General features: G+C 35.7%; 1 protein-coding gene across 7 annotated transcripts in view; it reads right to left on the reverse strand.

Moving 5' to 3' along the window:
- The window catches only part of LOC107697006 (uridine-cytidine kinase-like 1), a 31,668-nt gene that overhangs the window by 10,736 nt on the left and 6,330 nt on the right, over positions 1–14,602 (reverse strand). For 3 of the 7 annotated variants that reach the window (XM_016497615.1, XM_016497618.1, XM_016497617.1), the window contains exons 2-7: positions 8,925–9,118; positions 8,729–8,835; positions 3,634–3,804; positions 2,370–2,441; positions 2,085–2,274; positions 1,880–1,941 (exon numbers count right to left, since the gene is read on the reverse strand). In XM_016497615.1, the coding sequence (XP_016353101.1) occupies positions 1,880–1,941; positions 2,085–2,274; positions 2,370–2,441; positions 3,634–3,804; positions 8,729–8,835; positions 8,925–9,118 (796 nt within the window). Of the gene's footprint in view, positions 1–590; positions 608–1,879; positions 1,942–2,084; positions 2,275–2,369; positions 2,442–3,633; positions 3,805–8,728; positions 8,836–8,924; positions 9,119–14,602 lie in introns of all 7 variants that reach the window. The other 4 variants (XM_016497616.1, XM_016497619.1, XM_016497621.1 and 1 more) reach the window with 2 other exon arrangements.

A 14,602-nucleotide genomic window follows, 5' to 3' on the forward strand; every position in this document is an offset into this window, starting at 1 on the left:
TATAAACAGATGTACAAAAAGTACTAAAATTAAAACCGAAGTAAAATTAAATCTATACAGAACTACTTTTAAAACAAACTAATAAAATGCCAAAAGGACCTAACAAAGTTGCTAAAACAAACTTTGAAAACTGAAAATGAAATATTAATAAACACCATATTAGTATCTAAACAATGCTGAAATAACACTACATTAAATTAAAATACACTAAAAATAAAATAATAAATAATTATGTTGTGGTGAAATATGACACCTGATTCATGATTTTAAAAAACTGAACCACACCAATGCTCATAAAGACCAATGTGACAATGAGCAGTCAACATAAAGAGCAGCTGCCCTCTTTTGGTCTGTACAGGAAGTGCAGCAGGGCTCAGGAGGAAGAAGATCCCTCAGTTTGAGAGGCTGGTATAAGTTCCCCCTGCTGACTGATCTGAGGTCAGTTTTCTCACTCCTGCCTTTGCGGCTGCTCTGAATATCATTATCAGCTCTCAGTCCATACATGTCAGGACTGAGCCCAGATCAGTGCCGAGGGGAAACGTCAGTGCAGGCAGTGACAGGAAGTGAGAAGATGAGCAGTGCTACTCTACCTGACGCTGAGTTCACGCTGTGCCACCGCGAGGAGAGGAAAGAGCAAGAGGGGAGGAGAGAACAATCCAGTGCGGTGAGGAAGCACGGCCAAACAAAACGTGTCACAGCAGTAGTACAGAAAATGAGCAGGCCCACACAAAGGGACTTTTGGAGCTGATTTTAGGAAAAAAATCTCAGACTCTATGGAATGATTTAATTGAGCTGAGAGTATTACTTTCTTATTGATAGCTGAAAATATCATCAAACTGATCAAAATATTTAGCAAACATGAAAAGGCCAGGGAACATGTACAGCTTTGAAAGACGAGTGTTTGAATTTTGATGAAATCTGCGGGTGCAGATTCCCTGTGGGTCAGGAAATTAGTTACATCATTTCCTGTTTAATATTACAGTCAGTGATACAAACCACATGACAAGTCAAATATTAGTCCACTAGAAAGCATTCCCAATCCAAAATGCACAAGCGTTACGCCGCACACCGATTATTGCTCTAATAAATCGCAGGAAAAACATTTAGGAGGAAACAATGAAGATGAATATCATTTTCATAATCAACAAAAACACATTTTCTGCATTATAAAGGAAATTGTAAAAATGTCTCACAAGGAATAAGAAACTTCTTTGATAATTAAAATGTTGATTTTCTCCTGAAATGTATAGCAATATTTAAATTAATATATTATTTTTAATTTAATATTATAAAATCTAAGTTAATTAAAATTGTATTATTATTCATAATCATAAATTATATTTATTATATTTTCTTTCCCCATTTAGTTGAAGACCATATGTTCTTGAACGGAATTAATTTACCTCCCATTATCTGTTCAAATAACAAAATAATATATTTAATTTTACATTTAAAAATAAAAAAAGAACCTAAAAAAATGTAATGGTAAATGTATTGTAATTATGAATTTTATAAAAAAAAATTTAACAAAATGTCAACTTACAAATGTCAACAAAACTTCTGAATGGTAGTTTTAAATATTAGTTCAAACTTTTTTATATTAACTTTACAATGAAATATTATAGTTAATATACCTATAGTTATATATTATATTTCTGTTAAAATGATATTAAATAGGTGGTCTGGAATATTGTGTTTGACAATGGCGAGCCTTCAAGACAACAGAACCACTCTGTCAACGAGTTTACAAGTAAAATTAAATATTTCATCCAGAAGGGGGCGATATTTGACATCTGAAATTCTTCATAACCAGAACCACTATAATGAAATGATTGCTAGATATTAAAATAAATCTTCTGAAGGTGGCTGTTGATCTTACCTCCTCCAGCTGACTGTGAACGTGCTGCACTATAAGATCAATGGCCACCATGTTGCCGCCACCTACAGGAAATAAAGAACAGGAGTTCTAACTAAGCATTACCAAATCAGACTAGCACTACTGCTACAGTATGCAACTGACATAAAGTGCAGTGCAAAACAGAGCACACTGCAAGTGTGCTTGACATCTGTCAAAGCAAACTGACCACGTGGCACCACAATATCTGCCAGCCTCATGGTGGGCTCGATGTACTGTTCAAAGGCTGGCTTCACAAACTTGTTGTACTGTTTGATCACTCCATCGATGTCCCGGCCGCGCTCTGTGATGTCCCTCCTGAGCCTCCGTACCAGCCGGATGTCAGAATCTGTGTCCACAAAGATCTTCATGTCGAGCAGCTGAAACACAGACAGACGACGCTCCAGATCAGGTCATTGAGAGGGTGGAGAAAAACAAGAAATATCCACATTATGACAGAGTTGATGAGGTTTACCTTCAGCAGCTCTTTATCTGCAAACGACATGATGCCCTCAAATATAATGACGCTGGCCCCATACACCGTTTTCTGCAAGCAGATAAACACTGATTAAAAATAGCAGCAAAAATAGTTTTCAGCAAAACAGTTATTCCTTGTATTATTATTTTGTGATTCTAGTTAGAAAGTAAACTTTAAATCAAGTTTAAGCACACAGGCTTCTTATAAATCCTGATGAAGGCCTGTGTGCTGAAATGCTCAGATTATATTATGTAATATTAAAGTTAATTAAAAAGCTAATGCAGCTTTTATTAGCTTCTGTTAGTTAAAGACTAGAGGTTAGCGATTTTTTGTTTGTATATAACAGGGCTTATTAAAGTTTTGGCCTTTGACCTAAAATATTAACTTCAAGTACTCCTGATTTTAAGGCAATATTTTAATAATGTAAATACATTTGCATGCTCACGGCTCTCTGGTGTCGGTTTTTTGTTTTTAAAATGGCTTATTTTACTTTTACATGTTTATGATTTCATTATTATTTAAAATGATTTATTTTCAGTTTACATTTTTATACATTTTTTTTATTTTAATATACATTTTAATTAATTAATTTATGATTTTATTACTTTTTGCAATTATTTATTTTTAATTTAAAATATGATTTATTTTTTAAATATAGTTTTAATTTTACAATTTTAATGGATTTTTAAATTATTAATTTAAATTTGTAAATTATGATTTAATTTAATTTAATATTTTTATGATTTATTAAAAAAAATATTTGAATTGTTACATTATGATTTAAATATTTATCTTTAATTATTTATTTTAAAGACTTCATTATATTTACAATGATTTATTTAACAAATAATTATTCATTTACATATTTATGATTTAATTATTTACATAACATTTATTTTCATTTGAAGTTTTTACGATTTCATTGATTATTTATTTTTAAAATGTATTTTAATTTTTAAATTTGTATGGTTTCTTTAATTAATAGCTTTTTCCATCAACTCACAACCTAGTTTAGGAATTTAACAAAAAAGTCGACTTATAAATTTAGCTCGCCACTTGTTCAAAAGGTATCTTTATTGCCATTTTTAAATCAGAAACCAGCTTCCAAGCAGCTTCCCCAACACTGATCATTTACATAGACATGACACTTTAAGCAAATCAGAGTAGAAAAATGAGGAACAACAAACCCACAAATTAGGTTGATCTGACATGGGCTTCCACACGATCAGCTCAGCTCCACGCTCTGTGTGTTTCCACTCACCCACTCTTTCTGCCGTCCGTGTGTGGTGAAGTCATACACCGGGATCTTCACGCTCTTGCCCTGCTTGAGTTTGCGGAGAGTGTGCACCAGCAGGCTGAAATCAAAGGCGTCTGGATGGTCAAAGTTGTAATCGTTATTAGCAGCCAGCAGCTGCTGTTCGGCCGTCAGAACCTGAAGGAAAGACGTCACAGCAGACGCGCCAAAGTTACACCTCTGACTTCAGCTCAAATTTCAGCTCAGAGATCAAGGCTGCTAACTGAAAGCTCGTAGGTTCAAAACAGACAAGGGCTGATCCATGAACTCACTGTCCTTGAGCAAGGTTCCTCCACATAGTTGCCATTGCAAATCATGCATTTAATAAATGTTACAAGCTATGAGTGTTTGTGTATTACACTGGTTTTACCACAGGTACGGCGTGCTGTTAGACATGATGCAAAGGGGTAAACTATGGTAAAAATCACTGTAACACACAGCCATACTTCAATATAAATGACAGCAATGAAAGCAATCTGATGATACACGGGGGAAAAATTATTATTATTATTACTGCAGATTATCATCTACCAGGCAAATGTTTGGTGTCAGATTTTAAAAAGCTAAATTAATACTTTTATCCAGCAAGGATGCATTAACTGGATCAAAAGTGACAATAAAAGACATTTATAATGTAAAAAGATTTCTATTTCAAATAAAGGTTGCTGTTTTGAATTTCCTATTAATTAAAGAACCCGGAAAAAAAACAAAAACACTATTTATGCAAAAATATGAAGCAGCACAACTGTTTTCAATATTAATAGCAATAAGAAATATTTATTAAGCAGTAAATCAGCAAATTTGAATGATTTCTGAAGGATCTGAAGACTTGAGTGAAATTTAGCTTTGCATCACAGGAATAAATTACACTTTAAAAATATATCCAAAAAGAAATTGTAATAATATTTGACAGTAATATTGAATTGTTTTTACTGTATTTTTGATTAAATAAATGTAGCATAAAATCATAAATGGTAAGCATAAAAGACAAAACATTAAAAAAAGAAAAGAAAAATATTAATTAATAAATAACTCGACATCTGAAGTGGATCAAAGAAGTTCATCAAAGTTGTCCTAAGACAAGAATGCATTTTGGTTTTAGATTGTAGGACAACTTTGATGAAAAGTTTTGATCCACTTCAAATGTTGACTAGTGTACATTTCCATGATTTTTAAAAATGTAGCAATTAAAAGAAAAAAAAAACATTTTGTAGAGATAGAGAGTCTAGACGTTATTTGTGAAGGCAAAAAAAAAAAAAGTTGTAAGAATTTTTAGAATTGTATTGTTTTCCACAATTTCAAAAAATATATAATTTATACAAAACTTAAAAATATCATAAAAATTAGACATTAGGTTGTTTTACAAACAACAATATTAAGTACATTAATTCCAGTGTGAACTGTCTATATACTGTATGAGTTGTATGCATTTTCAAGTAATATTTTCCAGACAAGAGAACATCTTGAAACACCCTCCAATCTTCATGGAGGGATATATTTTCCGTCTTTAAGCTACAAGTTGAATGTTTTTGCCACCCTGCATGCAGACAGCAAATGAAGTGTGTGGTATCATTACCCCCCATCCTCTCGTCAGGCACATGGCTAAGGTCAGCTGAACTAAATTTAGGAGGAACATTTACACACAGGTACGTGTACACAAACACACACTCACAGGCCATTTACTGCTTTAGCTGTGTGATTCTGCCTTTCTCTTCAGATATACAACAGCTGATAAACTGTTCAAACAAATGCCTAACTAGTCTAGAATAGCGGCTCTGATCCACCTGACAGACTCAACACAGTGTCATTCACATTCCTCACATGACAGAGTGAATGGCCTTTTAGCACAGCTCACTCAAACATCATAAAGACATAACGGCTTGTGTTTTAATTCTGCAGGCCACAGTAAAGACGCTTGAGTTTCTCAGCACACCTGAGATTCCTCACTGTGCTGTAAAGTCACTAGCTGCCTCAAGGATTTAATGGATTATATAACTCAAAGGACACTAATGGCTCGTGTCCACGCTCTCGCTCTCTCTTTATGAGAACAGATGCATGAAATGTTTCATACTGTCTCTCTAGATAGAGCTTTTATATTCTCACATCAGGATGATGGTTAATGAACTAGAATTTCCACACAGATTTTCACAAAATTAAAAAATATGACACTTTACCTGTCACGTTTTTAGACACACTTGTCTGAAATTATGCTTAAACTTTCAAACAAGAAACTCAAATATAAGATATTTCTGATTTAAGTCAATTAAACCAGTCTAGTAGATGCCCAAACAACAAGTACCTGAGTGTGACTACACGGCCGGATTCAAAAAGTAGTAGTATATATTTATTTAATGCCATGTCAGCATCTTTGGCTATTTTCATGGCAAAATCAATTAAAAACAGCAAACAAACAAGTTATATTACACAAGATTTTTTACATTAACATATGATAAAAATTCTAAAACTTTTTCTGGCAAAATTATACTAAAAATAACTCTTTAAGTGAGTTCACTTCATAAAAGAGTTTTCTACATACATTAAAAGCTGGACAGTCCAATAAAATATGTTTGACAGAAAGGGGAATCTTGCAAAACATGCATTGAGTAGGGTGCCGGATTCACAAAACATTCAATAAAATTAGACATTTTAGAATATTTTGTATTCAATAAAACATTTCTTAAGTATGTCATCTTTTTTCTTAAGATTGTTCTAAAGAGAAAACTTAAGAATTTGAAGTGCTGGACAGAAAAATCATCGTACTGTAAATAACCTCTAAAAGCTAGAATTTAGAGAGTTAGAACCTCCAACTTGTCTTAAAATCCACAAAACTATTTATTTAATTTATTGGGTCGTTTCAAATATTTAGCATTACATGACGACACTAACTACATATACATATAATCAGGGCCTAAAACTAACATTTTGCCACACCTGCCAATGTTCGAGACTAGAGACAATTTACTGGCCATGAAACGGTGTGCATTACTTCATTAAAACAGGCAAAACTATTAGGGGAAACACATCTAATTGCAATTTTTATGACCATTGTTCATATTTTTATTTCCCTTTCTTTCTTTCTTTCTTATTTTAATTAATTCAATAAAAATATATTATAATACTTTGAACTTTGTATAATAACAATAATTAAAAAAATATATTTTCTCTTTAAAATTTTCAACTATAGAGCTTTTATTTTGGTGAAAATCTGCAGGGAAACTTCTCTTTTAAAATGTTTCTCTTTTTCTGACATCAGATTTATAAACCATTCTCACTATAAACTTGGGAGACGTCTTGTGCATGTTGTATTTTTAAATTCACTTTATAAGAGACTCAAACTCAGAGTACTTGCGGAGACAGAGCTCGTGTGGAGCCGCATTTACCGCAAACCACTCCGAGAGACTGAAAACACTTATCATGAGCAGCTCACGTGAAAAGATCACAGCGTTTCACTCTGAAACACGAAGCGCAGCAGATATCATTTATATAATTACAATGCAGTCTTCACGGTTTGATAATTGTGCCAAACCATATCGCATTTGCAGGCATTGGTAGAATTAATAGAAGAAGGTTACCGACCTACAGGCAAGTAACACTTTTTCATATACTTGCCAACGCTGACATAATGCATATTACATAATGCCCTGCACATAATACATATTACTATTACTAGGGATTAGTGCAACATTACAATGATCGGTCATGATTATACATGATGTGACTTTTTGCTGAATTCCAATTCAGTAACAACTCTATAAAAAATTTCTGAATATATATTTTGGTCCGCTCAGTAAATACGAGACTGTACATAGACAGGACACATTCACATTCGCCCACTGAACGTCTGATGCATAAGACACAAAATGGGAAGCACTTTGGGAGTTTCAAAGTCATCATCTGATTGGTTGAATTCTCCAGGATGTCAAGATGATGTATGTGGTGTTTTTTTGTTTTTTTAATGGTCCTCCTGGAAACAAAAATGTTTCACGCGAAACCCCCTCATGGAAGAAGAAAGCTGCTGTGTTTACAAATGTGATTATGCTCGTTTACCAGGACCATCTAAACGCTGTTTTTATGGCATACATAGACTCAGCGCCATTGTTGTAGTAAACTTGCACAAAGTTCTTGAATTATTTTTTGGTTGTACGCTGGTCTGTTATGGTAGGGACATCGCTTTTGTTTACACACCCCTAAACATGACGCTGAACAAAACTAACTGTGATTGGTTGCTTTACATGTCAGTCAGATGGCCTCTTGGACGGCCATTGACCAATAATATCTGTGATGGAGCCCAGACCTTCTGCTGTTAGTCTGAAGGTCTGGTTATGCTAGACTACATTCACATCGCTCCATCTTGAGATAGACTTTTTTTAAATAACTATTTAGAATACACAATGCATTAAATAAAGTGAATTCTGCATTAAAAAGTGAATACCCAATCATGACAAAACTAACGTGCACTCTTATTATGATTATTATGGTAATCTGCAGGCAGAGCAAAAACATAGGCTTTGAGGTGTTTTAAATGTGAGTTGATTAAAAATAAGATGCTCCTGAGAAAGTAACTGGGAACTTCTTAAGAATTTTCAAGACTTGCACATAGGAACATGCTTATGAAGTACTTTAAATTGATCTTAGGAAATGCAGCCACTGGAACCTAACAAACCACTGGGTTTTTGGGCCAAATTCGGGTCAGTTTTTCAAGTACTGCATAACTTCAAGTTTGCCAAGGAATTGTTACAGAAGAAAATATGCATCTATTTCATTATGTCTTAAAGGTTCTGTCAGCCTTTACGGTAATTTCTGCTGTTTCGCTTACTTCAATACCGTAAGTGCTATCTCCAAAACCCTGCCCACAAAAGACATGCCAGCAAAGACGAAAATGCAAAATAAATCACAGGCAGAGACTGCGTTTTTGATTGGCCAAAAAAGCATGCCACTCCTCTTTGCACAAAGCTTAGGGCTGTCATAGAAATGGGTGTGATTTCCCAGAACACCCAATTCACTGATATCTGTAGAAGGGACGTTTAGTGCATGAGTGATTTACAATGAGATGACCTGTTACCTTGTAGAAGGAATCCATTGACAGAAGAACCACCCAAGGAACATCCAAGGCCTCAATAATTTTACGAGCAACAGTTGTTTTGCCTGAAGCACTGCCTCCACAAAGCCCTGTGGGTACAAAGAAACCAGTATTGACACGTGATGATGGTTGACGATGATTGTGATTTTTCCTCCCCGGAGCGCTTTAATATACGGACCGATAACAAAAGCTTCTTTGGACTGGGTCCCGTGTTCATTGTACCATGGTGGGCGTCCTGCAGTGTAGATGGTCCTCTTACTGGTCCACAGCAGCGGAGGCTCTGATTTGCACTGGCTGGTGGTTCGTTTCCGTGGCAACAGGCTGGTGTTGATGGATGGGAGGAGCCTGTCCAGAGAGCCTTCCCCACCTCCACTATTAACAAGAGGAAATATGATCGTGAATGAGACAAGTCACATCCTGCTATTTCCTGTGTGACTTCCTGCACACAAACTGTTACCAGTTGACTCGGTGACCATCATGACAACGCCTCCATGCATCTATTAACTACCTTTATGTAGGTAACAGGCAGTACAGCTTCATCTATTTCAATGAGGAAACACTGAAAAAAAGATCTGATAACAGTGGCATCATAAATTTTGTAGTATGGTGTAACCTCTGGCACAAACAACAGCCGCCCCATATTACACTGAACTTAGCCAATGCCCGGTCATCAGTAAATGTGGCACATCATGATCAATAAAACGGAGATAACTGAAATATCAGTGCTGCATAAGCAAACTACAGTATGTCAATGGTGCATTTGTTTGTTGAAGGTTTCTGAGTGCTGGAATGCATTGGTTTCTAAGAGCATTTCTGGAATGAGTCACGAATCAATGAAAGAGATACAAGGTAAAATTGGTGGACGCCTACGAGAGACTCACTGCAGTGTGTGTCACACATTAGGAGCTTAGTAGATCTTATAAGTAGCAAGAAACTGAAAGTTTCAAAGAAAAATACTTACTAAAGCAGGCGAGAAAGCCAAATGCCCACAGAAGATGTGTGCTTGTACTTGTCCATTAAGAAGAAGAAATAAAACAGCCTACTCTCAACTAATCATCTATACGTTTAAAAAGTCAGCCAGATCAAGCAGTGCATGACTGCGTAATCCCTAAACATGTTTACATACCACGGTTAACCCAAAATGCCAAGACCTTGGACCTGTGCAACTAAGGTTCAACTGGTAAAACTAGAATAAAGCAAGTTTACTGGGCAGAAAAGATGCATTGTGCGCCTTTGAGTTTCTGTTTGTGTGAATAGAGATCACCTTGGCTTTCTAGTTTATCTGCCCTGCTAAAATATGAAAGCGTGATAACAGATAAGATGGCAAACGGTGGACCCTGCCCTTGCATTTTCAGAGCAAAACAAACCACTGTAAAGTATAGTTCGTAAGAGTCTCTCTTAAAGGAATAGTTCACCAAAATTACAGTCTGTCTTCATTTTCTGTATGCCTTTCTTTCTTCTGTGGAAAACAAAAGGAGAAATTATAGCAGAATATCCAAGCTGCACTAGAAAATTAAACATAGGAAAGTGTATGGTGACCAAGGATTTTCAGTAAATAATGTAACTGTAGTCTGTTCCTCACATAGACTTTAAATGCAGTGCCATTTGGACTAATCTTATCAGGGTTTCAAAAAGTTTTATAATGGTACATTTATGACTTTTTAAAAGGCCTTTTATGACCAAGTAAAGATAATTTAAGTAATATATTGAAGGAAACACAATGTGCCAATATGGTCACTAAATGTAACTGTCTTGTGTTAGCTAAAGGTTCAAAGTTTGAAAATACAATTTCCTACAAATCTCCATAACTTTTTTATTTGTTTCTCAAACACAATAGTTTAAATGGCTTGAATGGCTCTGCTCCCAAACATTAGAATATGAAAATAACTTCTGATAAAAAAAGTTGTTCCTTTGTATTTTTGTCTTGTTTTCCAGTGCAAATGTCTAAAGATTCTTAAATTAATATTTTGAGACGCAAAATGACATAAGAAGATAGGAAAAGATTAGAGCCCGACCGATATATCGTTTTGCCGATATTATCGGCCGATATGAGCCTGTCGCCGATATATCGGTATCGGCGAATATGCCGCCGATATAAATTTTTTTTTACAGAACATATAACGCAGATAAAATGCTTGAAATGGTGTAATTACTTAGTTTGTCCAGCAGAGCGTGCTCCATTGTTTGCTACTGGCGACCTGGATGAAACGTTTTAAAGCTTAAGTCTATGGAAAACCATTAAAACTTTGAACGGCCATATCTCCATAACGGCGCAGCGACTCCGCACCAAATTCAGGGGATCCCTTCAGTTCGAGGAACCCTCTCGAACGCGAATCGAGTGTATGTCTAGAGGCCCGCTTTCGAATGAGACCACCCCCGCGTCGATAGCCCCCGGGGTTCGGGAGTTACGGGTGGTTAAATTTGGGGTCGGCGCTGACCGATCAAGCTATCCCGGGGGGCTACCAATGCGCGGAGGGTGGCGTTCGAGAGGGTTCTTCGAGCTGAAGGGATCCCCCAAATTTGGTGGAGATCCGCCGGCGCGTTTGCGAGATAGTGACACCAGTCAACACTTTCACTTCAGTAAGGAGGTCTCTTGTTCAGGCAGCATTCACGCGTTGTCTTATTCGACCATAAGTGCCCCGCGAAGTGGACTTCACATGATATTCCGCCATGATTCCAAATATCGGTATCAGCCCCAAAAAACCCATATCGGTCGGGCTCTAGAAAAGATAAGTCTTTCTTACAGAGAAATTTATCAAAATGAAGTGAATTTATGATTATAACATGAACAAATATCTGCCAGCGGAGAAACATTTAATATTTGAAAACAGTTTTACGATGAAATCTTTAATGACAGATTAAACCAACAGTAATATCAAATGAGGCAAACTACTTCACTTTTTCTGTCAAATTTCACCTGAATTTGAATTGAAAATATAGGCTATAATTTATGTAATTCGTAACAGAATGTGATGAGACAAGAAACTGAGGTATTTCAAAAATATTAGGCATTTGATTAAGAGTGAATCAATAAACTATTTTAAAAATCATTTGAAGGTAAAAAAAAAACATTTTAATGATGGATTTGTTTCTTACAAACAACTTCTTACTACACAAAGACAATAACTGATGGACTGCAGTCGAGTGGATTATTGTGATGTTTTTATCAGCTGTTTGGACTCATTCTGACGGCACTCATTCACTACAGAGGATGAGCACGTGTGTATGCTACATTTCTCCAAACCTGTTATGATTAAAGGGGTCATCGGATGCCCATTTTCTGCAAGCTGATATCATTAAGGTCTTAATGAAAAGTCTATAACATACTTTGGTTAAAATTTTTCTATGGTAGTGTAAAACACAACCCAGGCTCATTGGAAATACGTGCCTCTAAATACAAAATTTCTGCAGCACCGTTATTACGTACCTTACTGCACGTTTCGCGGCAGTTTTAAAGTGAAACGTCCAGTGAGAGGCACTAAATACGTGGAAGGAATACGTGACTCTGGCGCGTTTTTGTGACGCTGATATAGGCACGTATTGCTGTTTGTATTACGTTGCTTCAGGTACGTCGTACCTTACTGCACGTTTCGCGGCAGTTTCAAAGAGAAATGTCCAGAGAGTGGCACTAAAACACACGTTTAATACGTGACCGTGGCACGTTTTTAATATGTTGGTACAGGCACGTATTCCTGCGTTTTTATTACGCTGCTTGAGGTACGTATCAAAGAATATAGAATACCCAAGACGTGTCACTCGTATAGTTTTGAATGGGGAAAAATGCAACGCTCAATCGCAGGAAGCCCCGCCTTCTGAATGAAAAAGCCAATCGCTAATCGGTAAAGTCAGAGCGTCACTGCAGCTGCCGTTAGAAGTTCCAGCTGCTATAGAAACAGCAGCGTTCTGAGATGTGCGCTTAGGACTGCGCATGCGCACTGGCTGATCTAGCCTGAAAAATAAGCTTTTTATAACGCTATTTGAGCAAAAGTAACAACATTTATGACACAGTTGTCAGATTTCTTCGGTGATTTCAAATATGAAATTTAGGCCTAATTGTAAGCTTAGTGAACAGTTTTGGAGAATTTGATGTTTCCCCATTCAAAGAGATAGGAGCTGCATAGTGTTAACAAAAGTGATATAAAAACGCATTTGTTGATGCAGCCGTGCTATTTTAACTTCCTTATGCGGATTTGAGCTGTTTTGTTGAACTTTCGTGGGGTGACGAGTCGACTGTTAAATTTTGCCACATTCATCATGAAGCTTGCTAACTAGCACATTATTAGGATAGGCAATTTGCAAAGATTCATTAAAACGGCTGTATCAGTTAATAGTCGTGGGAGCAGCCTGTGCAAAACTACGTCACTCTGCCAAGAATCTCAGAACAGCCTGATCTGAGAAAGTGATTATTATTGGGGTTTAAAAAAAAAGATGCACTGAGTGGATTTTTATCATTATAGGGTGGTTGTGTACACACTGCCAACACACATTTATGTTCAAACACTATGTAAAAGTGAATTTTGCATCTAGTGACCCCATTAAGAATCAAACAAAGAAAATTTTTAGTTTTGGGTGAACTATTCCTTTAACTTCTTTTCTATCAACTGGTTAAAACGGACAACACTGCCAACAAAAATTGGATTAGAGGATTTCACATTGGTCATTATTTACATGTTTCCATTCAGACTTTTGTTTTTGCCATTTATTCGCTAACACGAAATATTCAAAGTTGTCATATTTTTGTTTTTCAGTGTTTACACTTAAACAATATCTAGACACTGGTTGAAAATGTTCTGATTCTTTACTATTGTTCTCTTATAGTTGTGCTCTTTTGAACTTATCTGGTTGAGAGACTTGTTTACTTTTTGTTGTGTGTCTTATTATATTTAAATGTTCAAGGTTCTTTCTGTTATTTGTAAAGAAGTGATTAAACTTTTAACAATATTTGTTCATTTTTTCAACCTGATTTTGTGAAGTAATTCAATACTGTAACAATACCAAAAATCAAATAAAACTTTCAACACTTAGGCTACCAAGAATTTCATGTGTTTTGAAGAATGTTCATGAGCAGTGTGAACATTCTTCAAAACATCTCCTTTGATGTTTCACAGAAGAACATCAGTCATATGATTCTGGAACAATATGACTATAAATGCTGTGACAATTTTCCTTTTTGGGGTAACTGTCACTTTTAAAAATACACACGTTAACCTCAACAACAGCAGGTTAGCAACTTCTGGTTGGCATCATGAGTTCACACTCAAGGATGGTGTGAGAATACACCATTGTGCAGATCGCTTATTAATATTTTCCAACAAACATTTTATAATACCAGAAACCAAATCAAAACCTCAGTTGAGGTTTTCTGCAAATACATCAATCTGATGTCTCTTTCTCTAAATGCCTTTTAGTTAAATACAGTTCTTAATAGAACATATTTTACCGTTTAAACATGTATACAACATTTCTTACATTTAAACTCGTTTAACAAGCTTTTTAGAAGCAAAAATGAAACATTTAATCGTCGCAAAAAGACTGATGCGGCTTGTTTAGGTGACTTGGTGTGCTTTGCATAAAATAAAATGATTTACAGCAAAGAAACTGTTTTATAGATTAAAGGGGGCCTTTTGATGTTGCTAAAAAGAACATTATTTTGTGTATTTGGTGTAATGAAATGTGTTTATGCAGTTTAAGGTTCAAAAAACACATTATTTTCCACATACTGTACATTAAAGAATCAAAGTAACACCTTCTTTCTTTGCGTGAATATTTGGGCGGTGTTATGCAAATGTTCCCACATTGTGACGTAGACATGTGGGGGCGTGTTAGAACGAGCTGTTTTAGGTAGGCGTGGTTGAC

Source organism: Sinocyclocheilus anshuiensis, unplaced genomic scaffold (genome assembly GCF_001515605.1).
Source record: "Sinocyclocheilus anshuiensis isolate Anshui unplaced genomic scaffold, SAMN03320099.WGS_v1.1 scaffold130, whole genome shotgun sequence".
Classification (NCBI taxonomy): Eukaryota; Metazoa; Chordata; class Actinopteri; order Cypriniformes; family Cyprinidae; genus Sinocyclocheilus; species Sinocyclocheilus anshuiensis.